This window comes from Hyperoodon ampullatus (assembly GCF_949752795.1).
Source record: "Hyperoodon ampullatus genome assembly, chromosome: 19".
NCBI lineage: Eukaryota > Metazoa > Chordata > Mammalia > Artiodactyla > Ziphiidae > Hyperoodon > Hyperoodon ampullatus.
The window spans coordinates 10,223,532-10,239,206 of NC_136932.1; the positions used below are offsets into that span (position 1 = coordinate 10,223,532).

General features: G+C 45.6%; 1 protein-coding gene across 1 annotated transcript in view; it reads left to right on the forward strand.

Annotated features, from left to right (window-relative positions):
* Positions 1 to 5,718: 5,718 nt before the first annotated feature.
* ITGB3 (integrin subunit beta 3) overlaps positions 5,719 to 15,675 on the forward strand; it is a gene marked incomplete at its 3' end in the record, with an annotated part of 49,711 nt that continues 39,754 nt past the window's right edge. The window contains exon 1 of the mRNA XM_079726143.1: positions 5,719 to 5,910. Coding sequence (XP_079582269.1) covers positions 5,844 to 5,910 — 67 coding nt within the window. The 5' untranslated portion in view covers positions 5,719 to 5,843. The remainder of the gene's footprint in view (positions 5,911 to 15,675) is intronic.

Consider the following 15,675-nt stretch of genomic DNA (forward strand, 5'->3'; position numbering starts at 1 on the left):
CCAGATATATGCCCAGGAGTGGGATTGAAGGATCATATGGTAGCTCTATTTTTAGTTTTTTAAGGAACCTCCATACTGTTCTCCACAGTAGCTGTACCAATTTAATTCCCACCAACAGTGTAGGAGGGTTCCCTTCTTGGAGACTTTTTCAAGATCACTTAACTAGTAAGAGGTGGGGCAGGGACCTGAATCCAGGGACCTTCTGACTCTTAGTACAAAGGGGAAATAAGCATGACCTTGAAGGCAAGAGGTCCAGGAAATGGCCACAAAAGCATTTCCTCCAACTTATAGTGGTGACAATGAGGAACCGGATAAAAGTGAGGCTTCCCCGAGAGGGCAGACTATTGATGAGAGCACAGGGAAAGGATTCCTATCTTGGGGTCAGCCTGGCCAAGGTCAGTCAAGGAGCCAGATACTGTGACTCTTGTATCTTTTTTTTTTTTTTTTTTTCCTCTTTCTACTGTCTCATCATAGACATTTATTTTTATTTTTTATTTTTTGGCCACACTGTGCAGCTTGCGGGATCATAGTTTCCCAACCAGGGACAAACCCGGGCCCTGTCAGTGAAAGCACCAAGTCCCAACCACTGGGCCACTAGGGAATTCCCTCTTGCATCTTAAATGGATCTTGGAGAAAATCTATCTGTCATGCATTGGATACCCCTCCATAGTCCTATCACCTGGGGAGTATGGTACTTGGGTAAATCACAGAATAGACACTCAGATCCCCCAACATCATTGTTCAATTAATATTTTATTAAAATTAACTATCAAGGGCTGCTAAGAAGGCAAAAATAGGAAGAAATTCTTTTTTTACTGAGAGCCTACTGGGGAATATAAAGATAATAAGCACCCAAGGATCTCACTGTCTACCACAGAGAGGTGATGGTGGAAGAGGTGGAGTGGAAAAACAAATAATCACAGAACTTCTGCTTCTGACTATGACAAAGTAACTGGTATGGGACTTGCTCTTCCACAGTAAACAACAATACATTTAGATAAAATATTTGAGAAACTGCTTTAGACATTGACTATAGCAAAGCAGAATTATAATCCTTGAGGGAAGGGAAACACATGAGATGAGCCCTACATCTGCTGAGCTTTCTGCCTGGGGGAACTTTCTGGACTGCAGTGCAAGAAGGTGGAGCCTAATAAGTGCATGATGGTCTCACTGAGGTGAAGTGCATAGATTACAGTTCAGGGCTGCTGAGGAAGCTGTAATTTGTGGGAAAGGCTTTTAGAGAGGAGGGAGTTGAACAGAGAGGTGCCCCCAGAAATCTGCATGGGTGATCTCCATGGTCTTTGGATAAGGGATGAGCTGCACATGCACATGATGAGACTCTATAAGGCTTAGCAGAGAGCAGCTGAGAGCTGACGAGAACACTAGAGGTTGCACATGGCTTAGAGATGTTGGAGTTTTAGCCCAGTGAGAATGAAAAGATCTCACTAAACAACTTGGGTACTTAGGTGACACAGAAAGTCCATACCTTAGGAGTAAGGACCATGTTCTACAGTAAAAAAAAAAAACACACCCTAAGACTAAGGATAAAATTTTAAATGACCAGCCCTCAAAAAGAATAAAACCAACCTGTCAAGATAACCTGTCAGTAATTTAATTGTCTAATAGAACAAAACTCAATAATCTTCAAGGGAAGACAATATACACTCTGAAATGAATAATTCACAATGTTTAGTATGTAATCTAATATTACTATACATATGAAGAAGTAGGAAATTGGGACCCACCATTTTTAAAAAAAGCAGTAAAGAGATACAGTTCCTGAGATGAGTCAGAATTAGCAGACTGAAATTTTAGAATAGTGGTTGTAAACATGTTTAAGGGCTTAAAGGAAAATATAGACATAATTATTGAAGATATGGGGAATCTCTGCAGAGAAACTGAAACTATGAAAGACAAGCAAAGGGAAATTCTAGAACTTAAAACACAATGTCTGAAAAATTTCATGGCTAGGCTTAACAGCATATTAGAGACTGCCAAAGAAAGGGTTTGGAAACTTAAAGAGAGATTACTATTTAACTGAAAAACAAACAAAAAAATGATTTAAAAAACCTGGAGCCTCAGTGGCCTGTGGGACAATTTATTTTAGATAACATCTAAAATATGGGTAATTGGAGTTTCAGAAGGTAAGGAGAGAGAGAATGGGCAGAAAAAATATTGAAGAAATAATGGCTAAGGAGTTCCTATATTTGGTGAAAAATAAACCACTTATATATCCAAGAGTCTCACCAATCTCAAGCAGGATAAATATGAAGAAAACCACCTATTCATCTTACAGTCAAGCTAGTAAAAAACCAAAGATAAAGAGTAAATTAAAAGCAGCTAGAGTCAAACTGAGACAATTTGAGCAACAAAATAAATCATAGTATTGGATTATAACTCATAGAATAAAATAAATACCCATGAATTCATACTGATATAAATAAATAACTGAATTTTAAAAATGAGGAAGAAGGGGGCAGGTCTTCCTTACTCTGGAATACCAATTAATAGCTGTAGAAAGAAAAATGGAAGTGGAAAATCACTATTAACCAAACAGCACACTAACTAATTGCAATCAAGAACCGTTGATGGATGCTAAAATTAGTGGGTGAAAGTATGAAGAGAAACAGGATATTTGCATAGAGTTGCAGTATTATATTCTCATAAAGTATTTACTAATTACAAAGAGCAAGAGCAAAATAGTTATTTTGTAGTGAAGAAACCTGGCAGACACCACCTTAACCATGTGACCAAACTTAACACTGTAAATAATAAGATGTATTGTCATCATGTACCCCTTGATATAATGTAATGACAAGGCACATACTTTCTGTGATATTCTTGTATAGAATGCCTCAATACAATCATGAGAAAACATCAGACAAACCCAAACTGAGGGTCATACTGTACCATAACTGGCCTAACAATTGACACAAAAGTGTCAAGCTGATGAGAAGAAAAGGAAGACTGAGAAAATGTCATAGATTGAAGGAGACTAAGGAAACATGATGACAATACAATATGGGATCCTGGATTGGATCTTACACCAAAAAAAGGACATTAGTAGAATACTGGCAAAATTCAAATATTGTGTCTAGATTAGTTAATAGTATCATATTGATGTTAACTTCCTGTGTTCAATCATTACAATATGGTAATCCAAAATGTTAATAGTAGGGGAAACAGTGAAGAATAAAAGGCAACTCTTTCTAATATTTTTAAACTTTTCTGTAAGTGTAAATGATTAAAAAAAAAAAGTCAGGGCTTCCCTGGTGGCGCAGTGGTTAAGAATCTGCCTGCCAATGCAGGGCACACGGGTTCGTGCCCCGGTCCGGGAGGATCCCACCTGCCGCGGAGCGGCTGGGCCCGTGCGCCATGGCCGCTTAGCCTGCGCATCTGGAGCCTGTGCTCCGCAACGGGAGAGGCCACAACAGTGAGAGGCCCGCATACCGCAAAAAAAAAAAAAAAAAAAAGTCAGAGGGAAAAGACAAGGGAACAAGAATGTAAATGATGGGAATTCCCTGGCAGTCCAATGGTTAGGACCCTGTGCTTTTACTGCCGAGGGCCAGGGTTCGATCCCTGGTCAGGGAACTAAGATACCAAAAGCTGCGTGTCACGGCCAAAAATAAATAAATAAATAAATAAAATACAATAAATGATGGCTGACTTCTTATCAGAAACAGTGGAGGCCAGATAACAGTGGGACAACATCTTTAAAGTACTGAAAGAAAAAAAAAACCTGTTAACCTAGAAATCTCTACATAAGAAATATCACTAAAAATGATGAAACAAATGAAAGTTGAGCACATCTGTTGCTGGTGGACCTTAATTACAAGATCTGCTAAAGAAAGTTCTTCATCCTGAAGGGGTTGGAAACTTGGATGGCACGTTTTCTGGGCCAGTGTCCACCCCAAGTGGTTGGCACCAGCAGAGCTAGGCTGAGGAGACACCTAGGTGAGTGGGAGACTGGTTATATATATATGGGAATTAAACACATAAGTAAATATCGAGGCAGAGATGTAACCAGGCTGTGTGATCTGGATTTTGCACCAGGGCAATGGCAACACTGTTGAAGTGGCTTCTGACCTAGAGGCCTTCCAGCAGCCAGGAGAGGTATATTGTCCTCAGGTCAGGAAGCCCATCTACCCATTGTGGGCTGGCTCCTCCCCTGCCTCCTTGCAAATTGCTAGTGACACTTCTGCTGATGTGCGCTATTCTTTTGGTGCATCCTAGTGTTTGGGAGGTCTGAGGAGGGAATGCCCATCTCTGCTGAGGGTAGGGCAGAAGGAAGGGGGATATCAGATAAGATTACATGGAAGAAGTGACCTCTGAGATGTTTTGAGAGAGAAGTGGAATTTTCCAGGTGGAAAAAGGAAGTAAGATCAGTCAGACAGAGAGGCATGGCGTGTTCGGGAATGCTAAGTATCTTCTTGGGCTAGGATGGGAGATGAGGCTGGACATCTGAGGCAGGGCCAGTTTTCAGGTATCTTGTGTGTCTCAGGAGAGGGCTTAGGGAAGCCCAGGGGCAGCCTGAAAGCCTTTAGGGGAGCCCAAGAGCTGGAGAGATGTCCAAATCCTGCCTGATGCCTCAGGCCTTATTTTTTTTTTTAAATAAATTTATTTATTCATTTATTTATTTTTGGCTGTGTTGGGTCTTTGTTGCTGTGCACGGGCTTTCTCTAGTTGTGGCGACCAGGAACTACTCTTCGTTGCGGTGCACAGGCTTCTCATTGCGGTGGCTTCTCTTGTTGCGGAACACAGGCTCTAGGCGCATGGGCTTCAGTAGCTGTGGCACATGGGCTCGGTAGTTGTGGCGCACGGGCTTAGTTGCTCTGTGGCATGTGGGACCAGGGCTTGAACCCGTGTCCCCTGCACTGGCAGGCGGATTCTTAACTGCTGCGCCACCAGGGAAGTCCTCAGGCCTTGCTTTTAATCATGCTTAGAGTGTCCCATTGAGGCAGCCTGAACCAGCCCCTGCCACTGGTGGCCTCCTGCTCACAGCCCTAGCATTTTGCCCCTTTGAGCCTCCTGATGTTTCTAGTTTGGGGAGGACCCAGAGAGCAATAGGTAGGATTCGGCGGAGGCAGGAGGCCTTTGAAGAGAGTAAGATAAAGCTCCAAAGCCTGTGAGTTTGAGTGGAGGTAGTATATTGACTGTATCTTGAAATGTTTATCAGATACTTACCCTGTGCAAGCAAGTATTTGTAGAGAAAGGCCCTTTCTGGACATGAAGTGCTTACACAGCTTGAGATGTGGTCCTGTGCTCAAGAGGTTTACAGTTTACCTGAAAACCGAACCAACCCAAGATAAAAATTAGTGAAAAATAAAGGACTAAACCGGTGCCTGGCACAGAGTAGGCATTCAACAGGTTTGTCAATTAAAGGAATGTGTGAGTGACCAGAACTCAAGGTACAGAGGGCAAGTGCCCAAGGAATTCAGGGGAAAGAGAAAGCTGCGTGGGTGTCTCCAGGGGGAAAGTGCCAGAGGCTCCTGGCTTTTCTAAGTATTCCAAGTGCCCAGCGCGCACCCTGGGACCAGGATGTCTGCGGAAGACGCGACCTCGACCCCCACCTCCGGTCCCAGTCTTGCCTTGCGTACCGGCCGGTCCTCGCCGGCTGAGCCGAAGTGAGGAGAAACGAGCGGCGGTTTCTCACTTCCCCCCATGCGGTGGAGGGTCCAGAAAAGTGCCAGAGGGGAGGAAGCGCAAGTCCACGGCCCGCCCCGTTGCGTCCCACCCCCTGCGTCCCCTCCCCTTCGGCCACGGGAAAAGCGGCCGCGGGCGCCGCTGCTAGCTGTGGGGTAGGAGGACGCGGCCGAGACGGAGCGCGGCGGCCAGCGGACGAGATGCGAGCGCGGCCGCTGTGGGCCGCTGTGCTGGTGCTGGGGGCGCTGGCGGGCGTCGGCGTCGGAGGTGAGTGAGGCTCTCGCGCGGCGGGGACGCAGTCAAGTGTGCAGACTTCGAGCGGGGAAACCGGGCGGGCGGGTCCTGCGCGGCTGCGCTCCGAGTGCGCGGGGCCAGCCTGGGGCTGTCGGAGCCCGGAGCTGGGGACCTTCCGGGCCCCGCTGTGGGAAACGCGAGAGGCTACCTAGGGGCGGGTCCTCCGGGACACCGAAGCCCTTAGCCAGATTAGGCGCCTGCTCCGGGCGGTCTCAACGTGCGCGGTGAGGTGGGCGCATCTCTGAGCCCCGAGTTCAGCCCCGGCTGCGCGCATCGCAGGTGGTCCCGGCCCTCTGAAGGCAGACTGGCTCTGGAAGCCAAGGCGAGCTGGGGCTTCCCGGGGCTGTTCCCGCGCGTTGGCAGAGGGATGCGGTTGTAGCTTCTCGGATGAGAGTGTGTGCGCCCCCGGGTTTGCCGGTTACTCGACATTCCCCTTTCTCTTTGTGTACACTTTCTCCCAAGTTTCTGTTTGGTTTTTGCTTGGTGGCTCCCTGCGAGAACGATTCGGAGGAGGATGAGGGCTCTGCCTCCTACAGTGTCCTCGGGTGGCAGCGGTGCCTCAGCTTCCGGGACAAACCCAGCATCCGAAAAATCTCTACTGTATGCGAGCTGCTACGCCAGGGGTCCCTGGAGCTGGCTTGGCTCCCTGGCTTTGTCTCTCCTACTGCTGCACACACTATCAGCTGCCAAGGCAGCTGGCATTCGGCCTCCTTGGTGCTGGGAGGGGCAGAACAGAGCACAGCCCAAGGGTGCTGCCCGTGATCTTTCCGGAGCCTGGGTGACCTTCCCAGGGAGAACTCTGGCTCCTGGTCCGCTGTGTTTCTCTGCAGAGGACGCACAAGTGTGCATATACCTACTTTGAGTGAAAGAGTAGTACTCATTGTAAGGCAATTTAGTTCCTGCAGAAGATATTTTTTAAAAAGTAAGATTTATTGCTAAGGCCATTTGGAAGATAGCTAGTCAGAAATACTTGATGACTTCCTTCAAGACTCGTGCATGTATAAGAGATTGTGCAGGAGAGGGCAACAGCATCATTTTAAAAAAACACTTTATTGAGGTATGATTGACGTACAAAACTCTGTATATATTTAATGTATATGACTTGAATTTGGAGATAAGTGTACACATGAAATCATCACCACAATTTATGACCCATAACTTGATGAAGGAGTTAGAGATAATATATAGGGGGCTGTTTAAGTTATTACTGCTGAAGCTTCCCATGTGACACATGCTCAGACAGGTCAGCTGATGTCTTTAGCCTGCAGTGAGCACCCTGATGACCATGGCATGGAATTATGAATCTCCAGCATTCAACCCTGGGAGAGGTTAGAGCCTTGGTTCAGATGCTGCCTGAATGGAGAAATCCAGAGGCAATTCAGCTGTCTCCCACGGAGATGCCTGCTTCCATGAACTTAGAACATTTTTGCTTTTTTTTTTTTCCCCACATCTACAGCTTCCTGAATTTCGGAATGATTTCTGAATCTAATCATTATATTTTCTTAGTTTTAGAAGTAAGTAAGGTAACACAAGATAGAGCCTAGCATGGTGCTTGGATCAATTAGTGAAAATGAAGAACGTATTTGTTATTTTGGTGTCTCTCTCTCCACCCCTGAGTATACCTTTTGTCGATCTGTTTTTTTTTTCAATAATCCGTAGAGGATTCCACTGCATTGACATACCTAAGTTTGCATGAAATATCCTCTTGGGGATCTGTTCACAGATTCATTGTTGTGATTGGGGTGATTCCAGAAGTGGTGATAGGTTGTACTGAGCTAGCCTCAGACTCCCTCTGAGAGGCAGGATAGAGTCATATTTAAGAGCATGGGCTCTAGAGCCTCCAGAGTAATAAGCCCCCAGTAAAAGCAGTTGCAATTGTAGTTAAATCCCCCATCTCAGTGTTGGGGGCTGGCTTGAAGGTAACATCAGATCCCTGGGAAGCAGACACAGGATAAGAGTTGGAGAGCTATATTGGGATACACAGTGTTGAAGAGACAGAGACAGAACTGTGTGGGGGTGGTACAGAGGGGCCGCCCCAGAGTGGGAGAATCTCATACGGGGAATAGAGAGGTTGTTTGAGCGTAGACTTGAGTTTTGGAATTTATGTGCAAAGGTGATCTTTTTAGCTTCACTCAAGAGCTCTTGGGTCTTGTGGCTTCCCCAAATATGGTTCTTTTTTAAAAAATAAATTTATTAATTTTATTTATTTATTTTTGGCTGCATTGGGTCTTCGTTGCTGCACACGGGCTTTCTGTAGTTGCAGCGAGCAGGGCCTACTCTTTGTTGCGGTGTGCGGGCTTCTTACTGCGGTGGCTTCTCTTGTTGCAAAACACGGGCTCTAGGCGCGGGTTTCAGTAGTTGCAGCACGCGGGCTCAGTAGTTGTGGCTCGCGGGCTCTAGAGCACAGGCTCAGTAGTTGTAGCGCACGGGCTTAGTTGCAACGCGGCATGTGGGATCTTCCCGGACCAGGGCTCGAACCCGTGTCCCCTGCATTGGCAGGCGGATTCTCAACCACTGAGACACCAGGGAAGCCCCCAAATATGGTTCTTTATTCTAATCTGAGAGCTACTGAGTAACAAGTTTTGTTTGCTATCACCATCTAAATTGATTAGTTCTGAGCTGAGGTGCTGCTTTCTCCTCCTGATTTATATCCTGGAAACTCTCCAACTGAAACCCTCTGCAGGAACCCTCAGAGCCTGGAGAGACATAGGAGGAAGCCTTGTTGGCTAGGGAAGGGGACAGCTATGATTTAAAGCCAATCAGATGTGGGTTTAACTCTTGATTTTGCCTCTTATTATCTGTCTTACTTTGGGCAAGTGACTTAATCTCTTGGGTCCTCAGTTTCCTCATCTGTAAAGTGAAGGAAATAATACTTCTATGATTGTGCCAATTAAATGAGATAAAGGCACAAAAAAAGTTTTCAATAAATGGCATTATTCTTCCTATCCTTAGTAACTACAATGTATTGGAGGTAAGGCTGCTACTGCTTCATGCATGAATACAATCCAGGTTCCTAAATGAGACCCATGGGATCCCTTTTCCCATGCCTATGTGACAGGGAACTCCTCCTTATTTCAACCCATTCTGCATTTGTGGCTTGGCATATCTCAGCCACTCCATCGCAATAAGAATTCACAGAAGAGTCCAAGAGGAAGAGAGGCCCATACATTTGCTTTATCCATGAGAAAACCTTAAGTCCTGTCCCTGGGAAAAGAGGAAAGTAAAATACATTCACAGGTTTTGAGAAGAAGGACATGTCTATTTTGTTTGACACTCTATGCCCAGTGGCTGACACATAGGTGGCAAAATACGTACCTATAGAAAGCTATGAAAAGGCATCTAGAGGAGATGTGCCTCGCCTTAAGATACCCAATATTTGAATATCTGTATTCATTCATAGACGATCCTCAAGTGCTCCATCTGGACATTCTGGAGGCTATTAGAATACAGTCAAGACCACGAGTTCTTTGGGCATTTGGACCTCTATACTTTTGCACCATTTAGACCTCTGCTCTGAGGGTGCTGGAAACTCAGGGGATCCTCTGTGAAGTGTTTGCTTTTCCCCCCACCTCCTGGGAGAATATACACAGGAGGGCAGCATTCTTCTTTACCACCTTCAAAACTGTGAGTGTGAGTGGCTGAGGTATCCTGGGCACAACATAATTGGGGCAAGGAGGTAACAGTGAGCAGGGGGAGTCTGGATATGACTCTGGAATTTTCTAGTAGAAATTCCCCCTCTACAACTCCCCACCCCACTCAGGATCTCTGGTTATCATCCCTTCCCAGCCCTAAGACTCCTTCTGCCCTTTTTGGCAGGGATAGCCAGGAAGCATGCCCACAGAAACCACAACTCATGAATCAGCAGACAGATAATTAACTGGGGGAATGACTGAGCGGCTTCAGGGATCAACCATTTGGCTTGACCCAGCCCCCTCTGCTGCCCACAGAGCTGGCCTGCTGCTTTACCCCATCACCTCTTCTCTCTTCTCCTGACCCCTGGCCCTTTCTGAGTGCGACAATCATTGTGGCTGATGGAGCTCAGGTCACAAGTGGAAATGCAGGTGGAAGCAGGGAAATGACACTGCCTGTTCTCCCTGTGTGAACTGCTCGTGTTTATTTAAATGGGAGACTCTGCAGCAAAAATTTATAAAATCTGCCTTTCTCTGCATTCACACAGTATCGCCAGGAACACTCTTTTCTTTATAGTTAGTTTATTTAGGTATAATTTATGTACTGTAAAATTCATCCTTTTTAGGTGTACAGTTCTATGAATTTTGACAAATGCTCACAGTCAAGTAACCATCAGCATAATCAAGATACAGAATATTTCCATCACCCTAAAGAGTTGTCTTGAGCTCCTTGTCAACAATTTCCCTTCCCCACCTTTATTTCTTGGCAGATCTGTTTCCTGTCCCTACAATTCTTCCTTTTATAGAATGTCATATCAATGAAATCATACAGTGTGTAGCCTTTCAAGTCTGGCTTTTTTCTTTTTTTTTTTTGCGGTACGCGGGCCTCTCACTGTTGTGGCCTCTCCCATTGCGGAGCACAGGCTCTGGACACGCAGGCCCAGCGGCCATGGCTCACGGGCCCAGCCGCTCCACAACGTGTGGGATCTTCCCGGACCGGGGCACGAACCCGTGTCCCCTGCATCGGTAGGTGGACTCTCAACCACTGCGCCACCAGGGAAGCCCAAGTCTGGCTTTTTTCACTTAGCATAATGTGTTCGAGACTCATCCATGTTTTTGCGTATATCAGAATGCTAAGAGGTTATCCCAGGCTACTCTGTCTTCCTCAGGTTCTGAGACAGTTACCCTGAAAGCAGGGGGCTATATCTGTTAAACCCAGATCCAGCTTTCAATTTCTAAATTTTGAAATTGGATAGATTCATTTGCAACCAGCACTATTATTATCCTTGGTCCTAAAAGCAAATGTGGTCAAATATGGTATGTCACAATCTTTGGAGCTAGAAGCTAAGTAAACTGGGGCTATTTCTACCTTTTAAATTTTGAGGTAACATCTCTGAAAAAAACAACCCACCATAAGTCTTCCTTTCTGGTTTCTTTCATGTTCCCACAAAAAGACTTCTCTTCCTCCCTGCCAGCATTTCTTAGTTCAACTAGTAAAGCTATTTAAACATTCACGGGGTGAATGAGGTGATATATGCTCATTATATGAAAGCCACATATTGGAGAGTAAATGGCTGGTTCCCCTCTAATTCTGTTCCCCCCAATGTTCACTATTAATTAGATGGTGTGTTCTATTCATATTTTTTTGTAAAATCTTGCATATGTAATAATTCTTGCATATGTAATAATGCAAGAATTTTTGCATTATGTAATAATGTATGTAATAATTCTCATGGGTATGTGTATTCCTTTACCTAAACTTGCGTATGTAATATGTATATGTAATAATTCTCATGGGTATGTATATATGTAATAATTCTCATGTGTATGTCTATTCTTTTACCTAAACTGTGTTACATCTTTTCAACTTACAAAAGCCACTTCTTTTGTTCATATAGAGAAAAGCCCCTCAGGGTGAAAAGAACTGTGGGTCTGGAATTGAGAAACCAATATGCAATTCATAACTCTACAGGCTTTTCTGTCAATTTGCTGGGTGATTTTGAACAAGTCATCTTACCTCTGGGCCTCAGGCTCTTGGGGTCTCAAGGGCTGCAAACGGGTGAATGTGTCAAAGGGAGAGATGTCGGTTTGCTCTTGCCCTTCCCCACCACCAACTGGAGAAGTTTTTCCTTTAGCTGATTAATAATGTGGAAGTCCGTGTAAGGATTTCTTTGTGGGGGGAAAAAAGGGAGGTCTGCAGTTAAAAACAAGCTTGAAAAACTTCGCCCTGGAAGAAAGCTCCAGAAGTTTGGCAAAAGGCACATCTGTTTGCTGATGGGATTCTTGGATAGAGGGAACCCAGGTCTGTGAGAACTGCTGATTTCAAACCCCTGCTTTAGCCACTGCACGTGATAAACTCCTCCAGGTTCAACCTGGGCTGGAGCCACCTGCAAGGGGCAGGTTTGACCAACTCCCTGGGAAGGTGGAAGAGGAGGGAGTGTGGTGCCTTCATTCTGGGACTCCTACAAATTGAGAATAGACCACACTCTCCTGGGAGATTCCTGAAGGCTGTGGGAGTGGGCTGGACCAAGTTTCTTCTGGAGTTCCCCTTGAGCTTTGGGATTCCAAGAGGTTACCGGGTTTTGGTGCTGAAGGTGCTTGCTTGTAGAGAGCCTGGCATGCCCTGGGGAGCCTACATTTAAATGAATGCAAATGTGGAGACTGAGGCAGAAGAGAAGACATTTAAAATTAGCTTTAATTTTTTTTTTTTTTAGCTTATAAAACGAATTCAGCTTTTTGTGGGGGAAAAAAAAAATCAAGGACATTCCCTGGCCATCCAGTGGTTAGGACTCAGCGCTTTCACTGCAGTGGACAAGGTTCAATCCCTGGTCAGGGAACTAAGATGCCACAAGCTGCATGGCACGGCTGGAAAAAAAAAAAAAAGTCAAGCAGTATAGAAATAGAATAATGTAGAAAGTACAAGTCCCTTGTAGTCTTGTACGTAAAGATAACCACTGTTGACAGTTACTCCAGAATTTTTTTCCTATGTATATGTCACCGTATATAATGATTTATCATTATTGTTGTTTCTCAAGCAGAATCATCCACAGTAGGATCATTGTCACTTAATAATATACCGTGGGCATCTTTTTATATCAGTGCATGGCCTTCCATTACTACTTATGCCAAGAGCTGTAACTCTAGCCAGAAGGCATATTGCTATATGGATATACCTGAATTTTCTTCACCAATTCCCTGTTGATAGACATTGGGATCACCCCCAATTATCTGCTACTACAGATAAAGCGGCAGGGGACATCCTTGTTCATTATTATGCACCTTTGTTCAAGTGTTTCTGCAGGCTGAATTTCTTTTTTTTTTTTTTTTTTTTTTTTGCGGTACGCGGGCCTCTCACTGCTGTGGCCTCTCCCGTTGCGGAGCACAGGCTCCGGACGCGCAGGCCCAGCGGCCATGGCTCACGGGCCCAGCCGCTCCGCGGCATATGGGATCCTCCCAGACCGGGGCACGAACCCGTATCCCCTGCATCGGCAGGCGGACTCTCAACCACTGCGCCACCAGGGAGGCCCAGGCTGAATTTCTTAAACGAAAGCTGCTGGGTCAAAGGACACGAATATTTTAAATTTTAATTTTAATAGGTTTTCTAAATTGTCCTCCAAAATGGTGGGACCCATTTGCCTTCCTACCAAGACAGGCTGGAAGCAAGGGCTGGTGACAGCACCACCGCCTGCTGTTTATACCCACAAGATATGAGCCGCAGGAGGAAAAGTAGCAGAATTGGACAGTTGAATGCCAAGGAGGTCACCAAAAGGGTGCTGCTGGGCTGGGCCTCAAACAGAGCTTGGTATGGGCTTGCCTCTTTTCTATACTGAATGAGTCAGATGGGAGGTGGGGCCTGTGCTGATAAAATTTTCCAGAACTTGAGATGCAACATTTGAGTCAAATATTAGTTAGTCCGTTAGGAAGAAATGGACATGTGTGCAATAACTGAGGGGTCTTGGGCCCTGGGATGTTAGGTTTCCTAGAGTATTAGTCAGCTTGTTGATGCTTTCTGCTTGGAATATATATACTTCCAGGGCTGGGCAGCTTGAAAATCATCTAATGTAATACCGTTTGTTTTACAGAGAAGCAAAAAAGGAGGTCCTGAGAGGTGAGGTGACTTGCCCAAGATAACACAACTAGTTTAGTGGCATTGGTGGGGTCTAGCCCTGGGGGCTCCTGTCTCCTGGCCAGTGATTCTTCACTGTATCCTGTAGAGACCAAGGACCCTCTCTCATCTGACCCTGAGGCGGGTAGGGGTGTGGGGGGGATGGGCATTCCTAGTGCAGGAAGTGATTTGCATGAAGGTAAGTAGGAAGGAAACCAGCATTTACTGAGCATCCACTATGCTATCCGTGGTTCTTTCATCTATGTTATCTCATTTAATCCTAACAACTCCTGACGTAAGTGTTCCACCCATATTTGGGAGCATGGGGGAAAGGAAGGTCTCCAGTGCTTGGCTGATGTGGCTGGGTTGCACCTGTTAAATAGGAGGGAACAATGATAAGTTCTCGAATAGGGATGTGACAGAGACTCAAAGAGTCACTGGAGCTTAGAGAGAGCACCAGAGAGATGAAGGGACATGCCTGAGGTCACACAGCCAGTGGAGCAGTAAAAGTGGTTTTAGACCTGAGGCCTCCTGTCTGCTGTCCCACCACCATGCTTCCCCCACCACATCCACCGTTACACTGTTCATCGTTTCACTCCCCCTGCCCTCAGGGTGTTTTCCAGGGGCTGGGTGTTAATTTTAGATAATAACTACACAGAAGACAGGACTCTGTCCTTTTTATGCAGTGTTCAGCGTAAAACATGGTGACTTAATTATCCCAGTTGGAGAAGATAACAAGACATGATCTGGCTTCGCTTACGAGGGCAGGGCCTACTGGCTGAAGAAAGGTCAGTGAAAGGGCATGGCCAGTGGTCAGTACCTTTGAACTTTGTCCAAGGGGATCCACTTGCTCAGGGAGAAGTCCTTCCTGTCTTTCGGTTGTGTCCCTCATGCCAGTGGATCAGCAAGTCCTCAGAGAACATCTAGGGTCTAACCATGCCATGGATACCACTACCATCCAAATCCAACCCCCTGCCATCTGCTGCCTGGATGGTTGTAATGCTTCCTAATTGGTCTCTTTCTGGTCTTGTTCCCCTACTGTCTGCCCTCCTTTCGTGGCCAGGATGATCTTCTTCTGCTCACCTCTGCTCACAGCCCACCAACGGCTTCCCACCACATGGAGAATGACAGCCACACTCCCTACCATGGCTACTGCTTCCCAGTATTATGGCCTGTGACTGCGTTTCCAACCGCCTCTCTATCTCTCTCGTCTTCCCTCTCTCTTCCTGCTGTTTCTTTAAGAGGCTGAGGACCATCTAGCTGCTGTGGGTTCTTTCTGGAATACTCGTCCCCTGGATCTTCCCATGACTCACCCCTTCATATCATTTTGAAATATCACTCAGAGAGGCCTTTCTTTAAAGGAGACACCCTCCCCTTACCGATGCTTTGTCCTGCTTTATTTTCTTAGTGCCTTTGCCCCTGTTTGAAATTGTACTTTTTCGTTGTGTATGTTTTGGCTTTCTGTTGAGCATGTTTGATTTTCACTAAACTCTAAGCTCTACAAGAGTAAGGGGGTTGTTTATTTCATCAGTGTGTCTCCAGTGCTTAGCAGAGTGCCAGACACAGGTAGGTACTCAGTGAATATTTGTTGTGTAAGTGAGTGGATGAATGAATGCCAACACCATTGGTATATGTTAGCAGAAAAGTATAAAAGAAAAGTAAACACTTTTCTGTTATCCATAGGTGGGTTAACCATTACAAAATGGTTAGGCCAGCTTTTTTCAATCATGCAGAGTATTTCAGAGCAGTGTTCCTCAAAATCATGTCATATATGCTATGGAAATGCAAATGCATTTTGTATTATTAGCTTCTTAGGGCTGCTGTAACTGGGTGGCTTAAAACAACAGAAATTTATTCTCTCTGGAAGCTAGAAATCTGAAATCAGGGTGTCAACAGGGCCATGCTCCCTCTGAGACGCTGGATGGACCCCTTCCTCATATCTTCCTAGCTTCTGGTGGTAGCTGGCAACTCTTGGCGTTCCTTGGCTTCCAGCTGCATCACTCC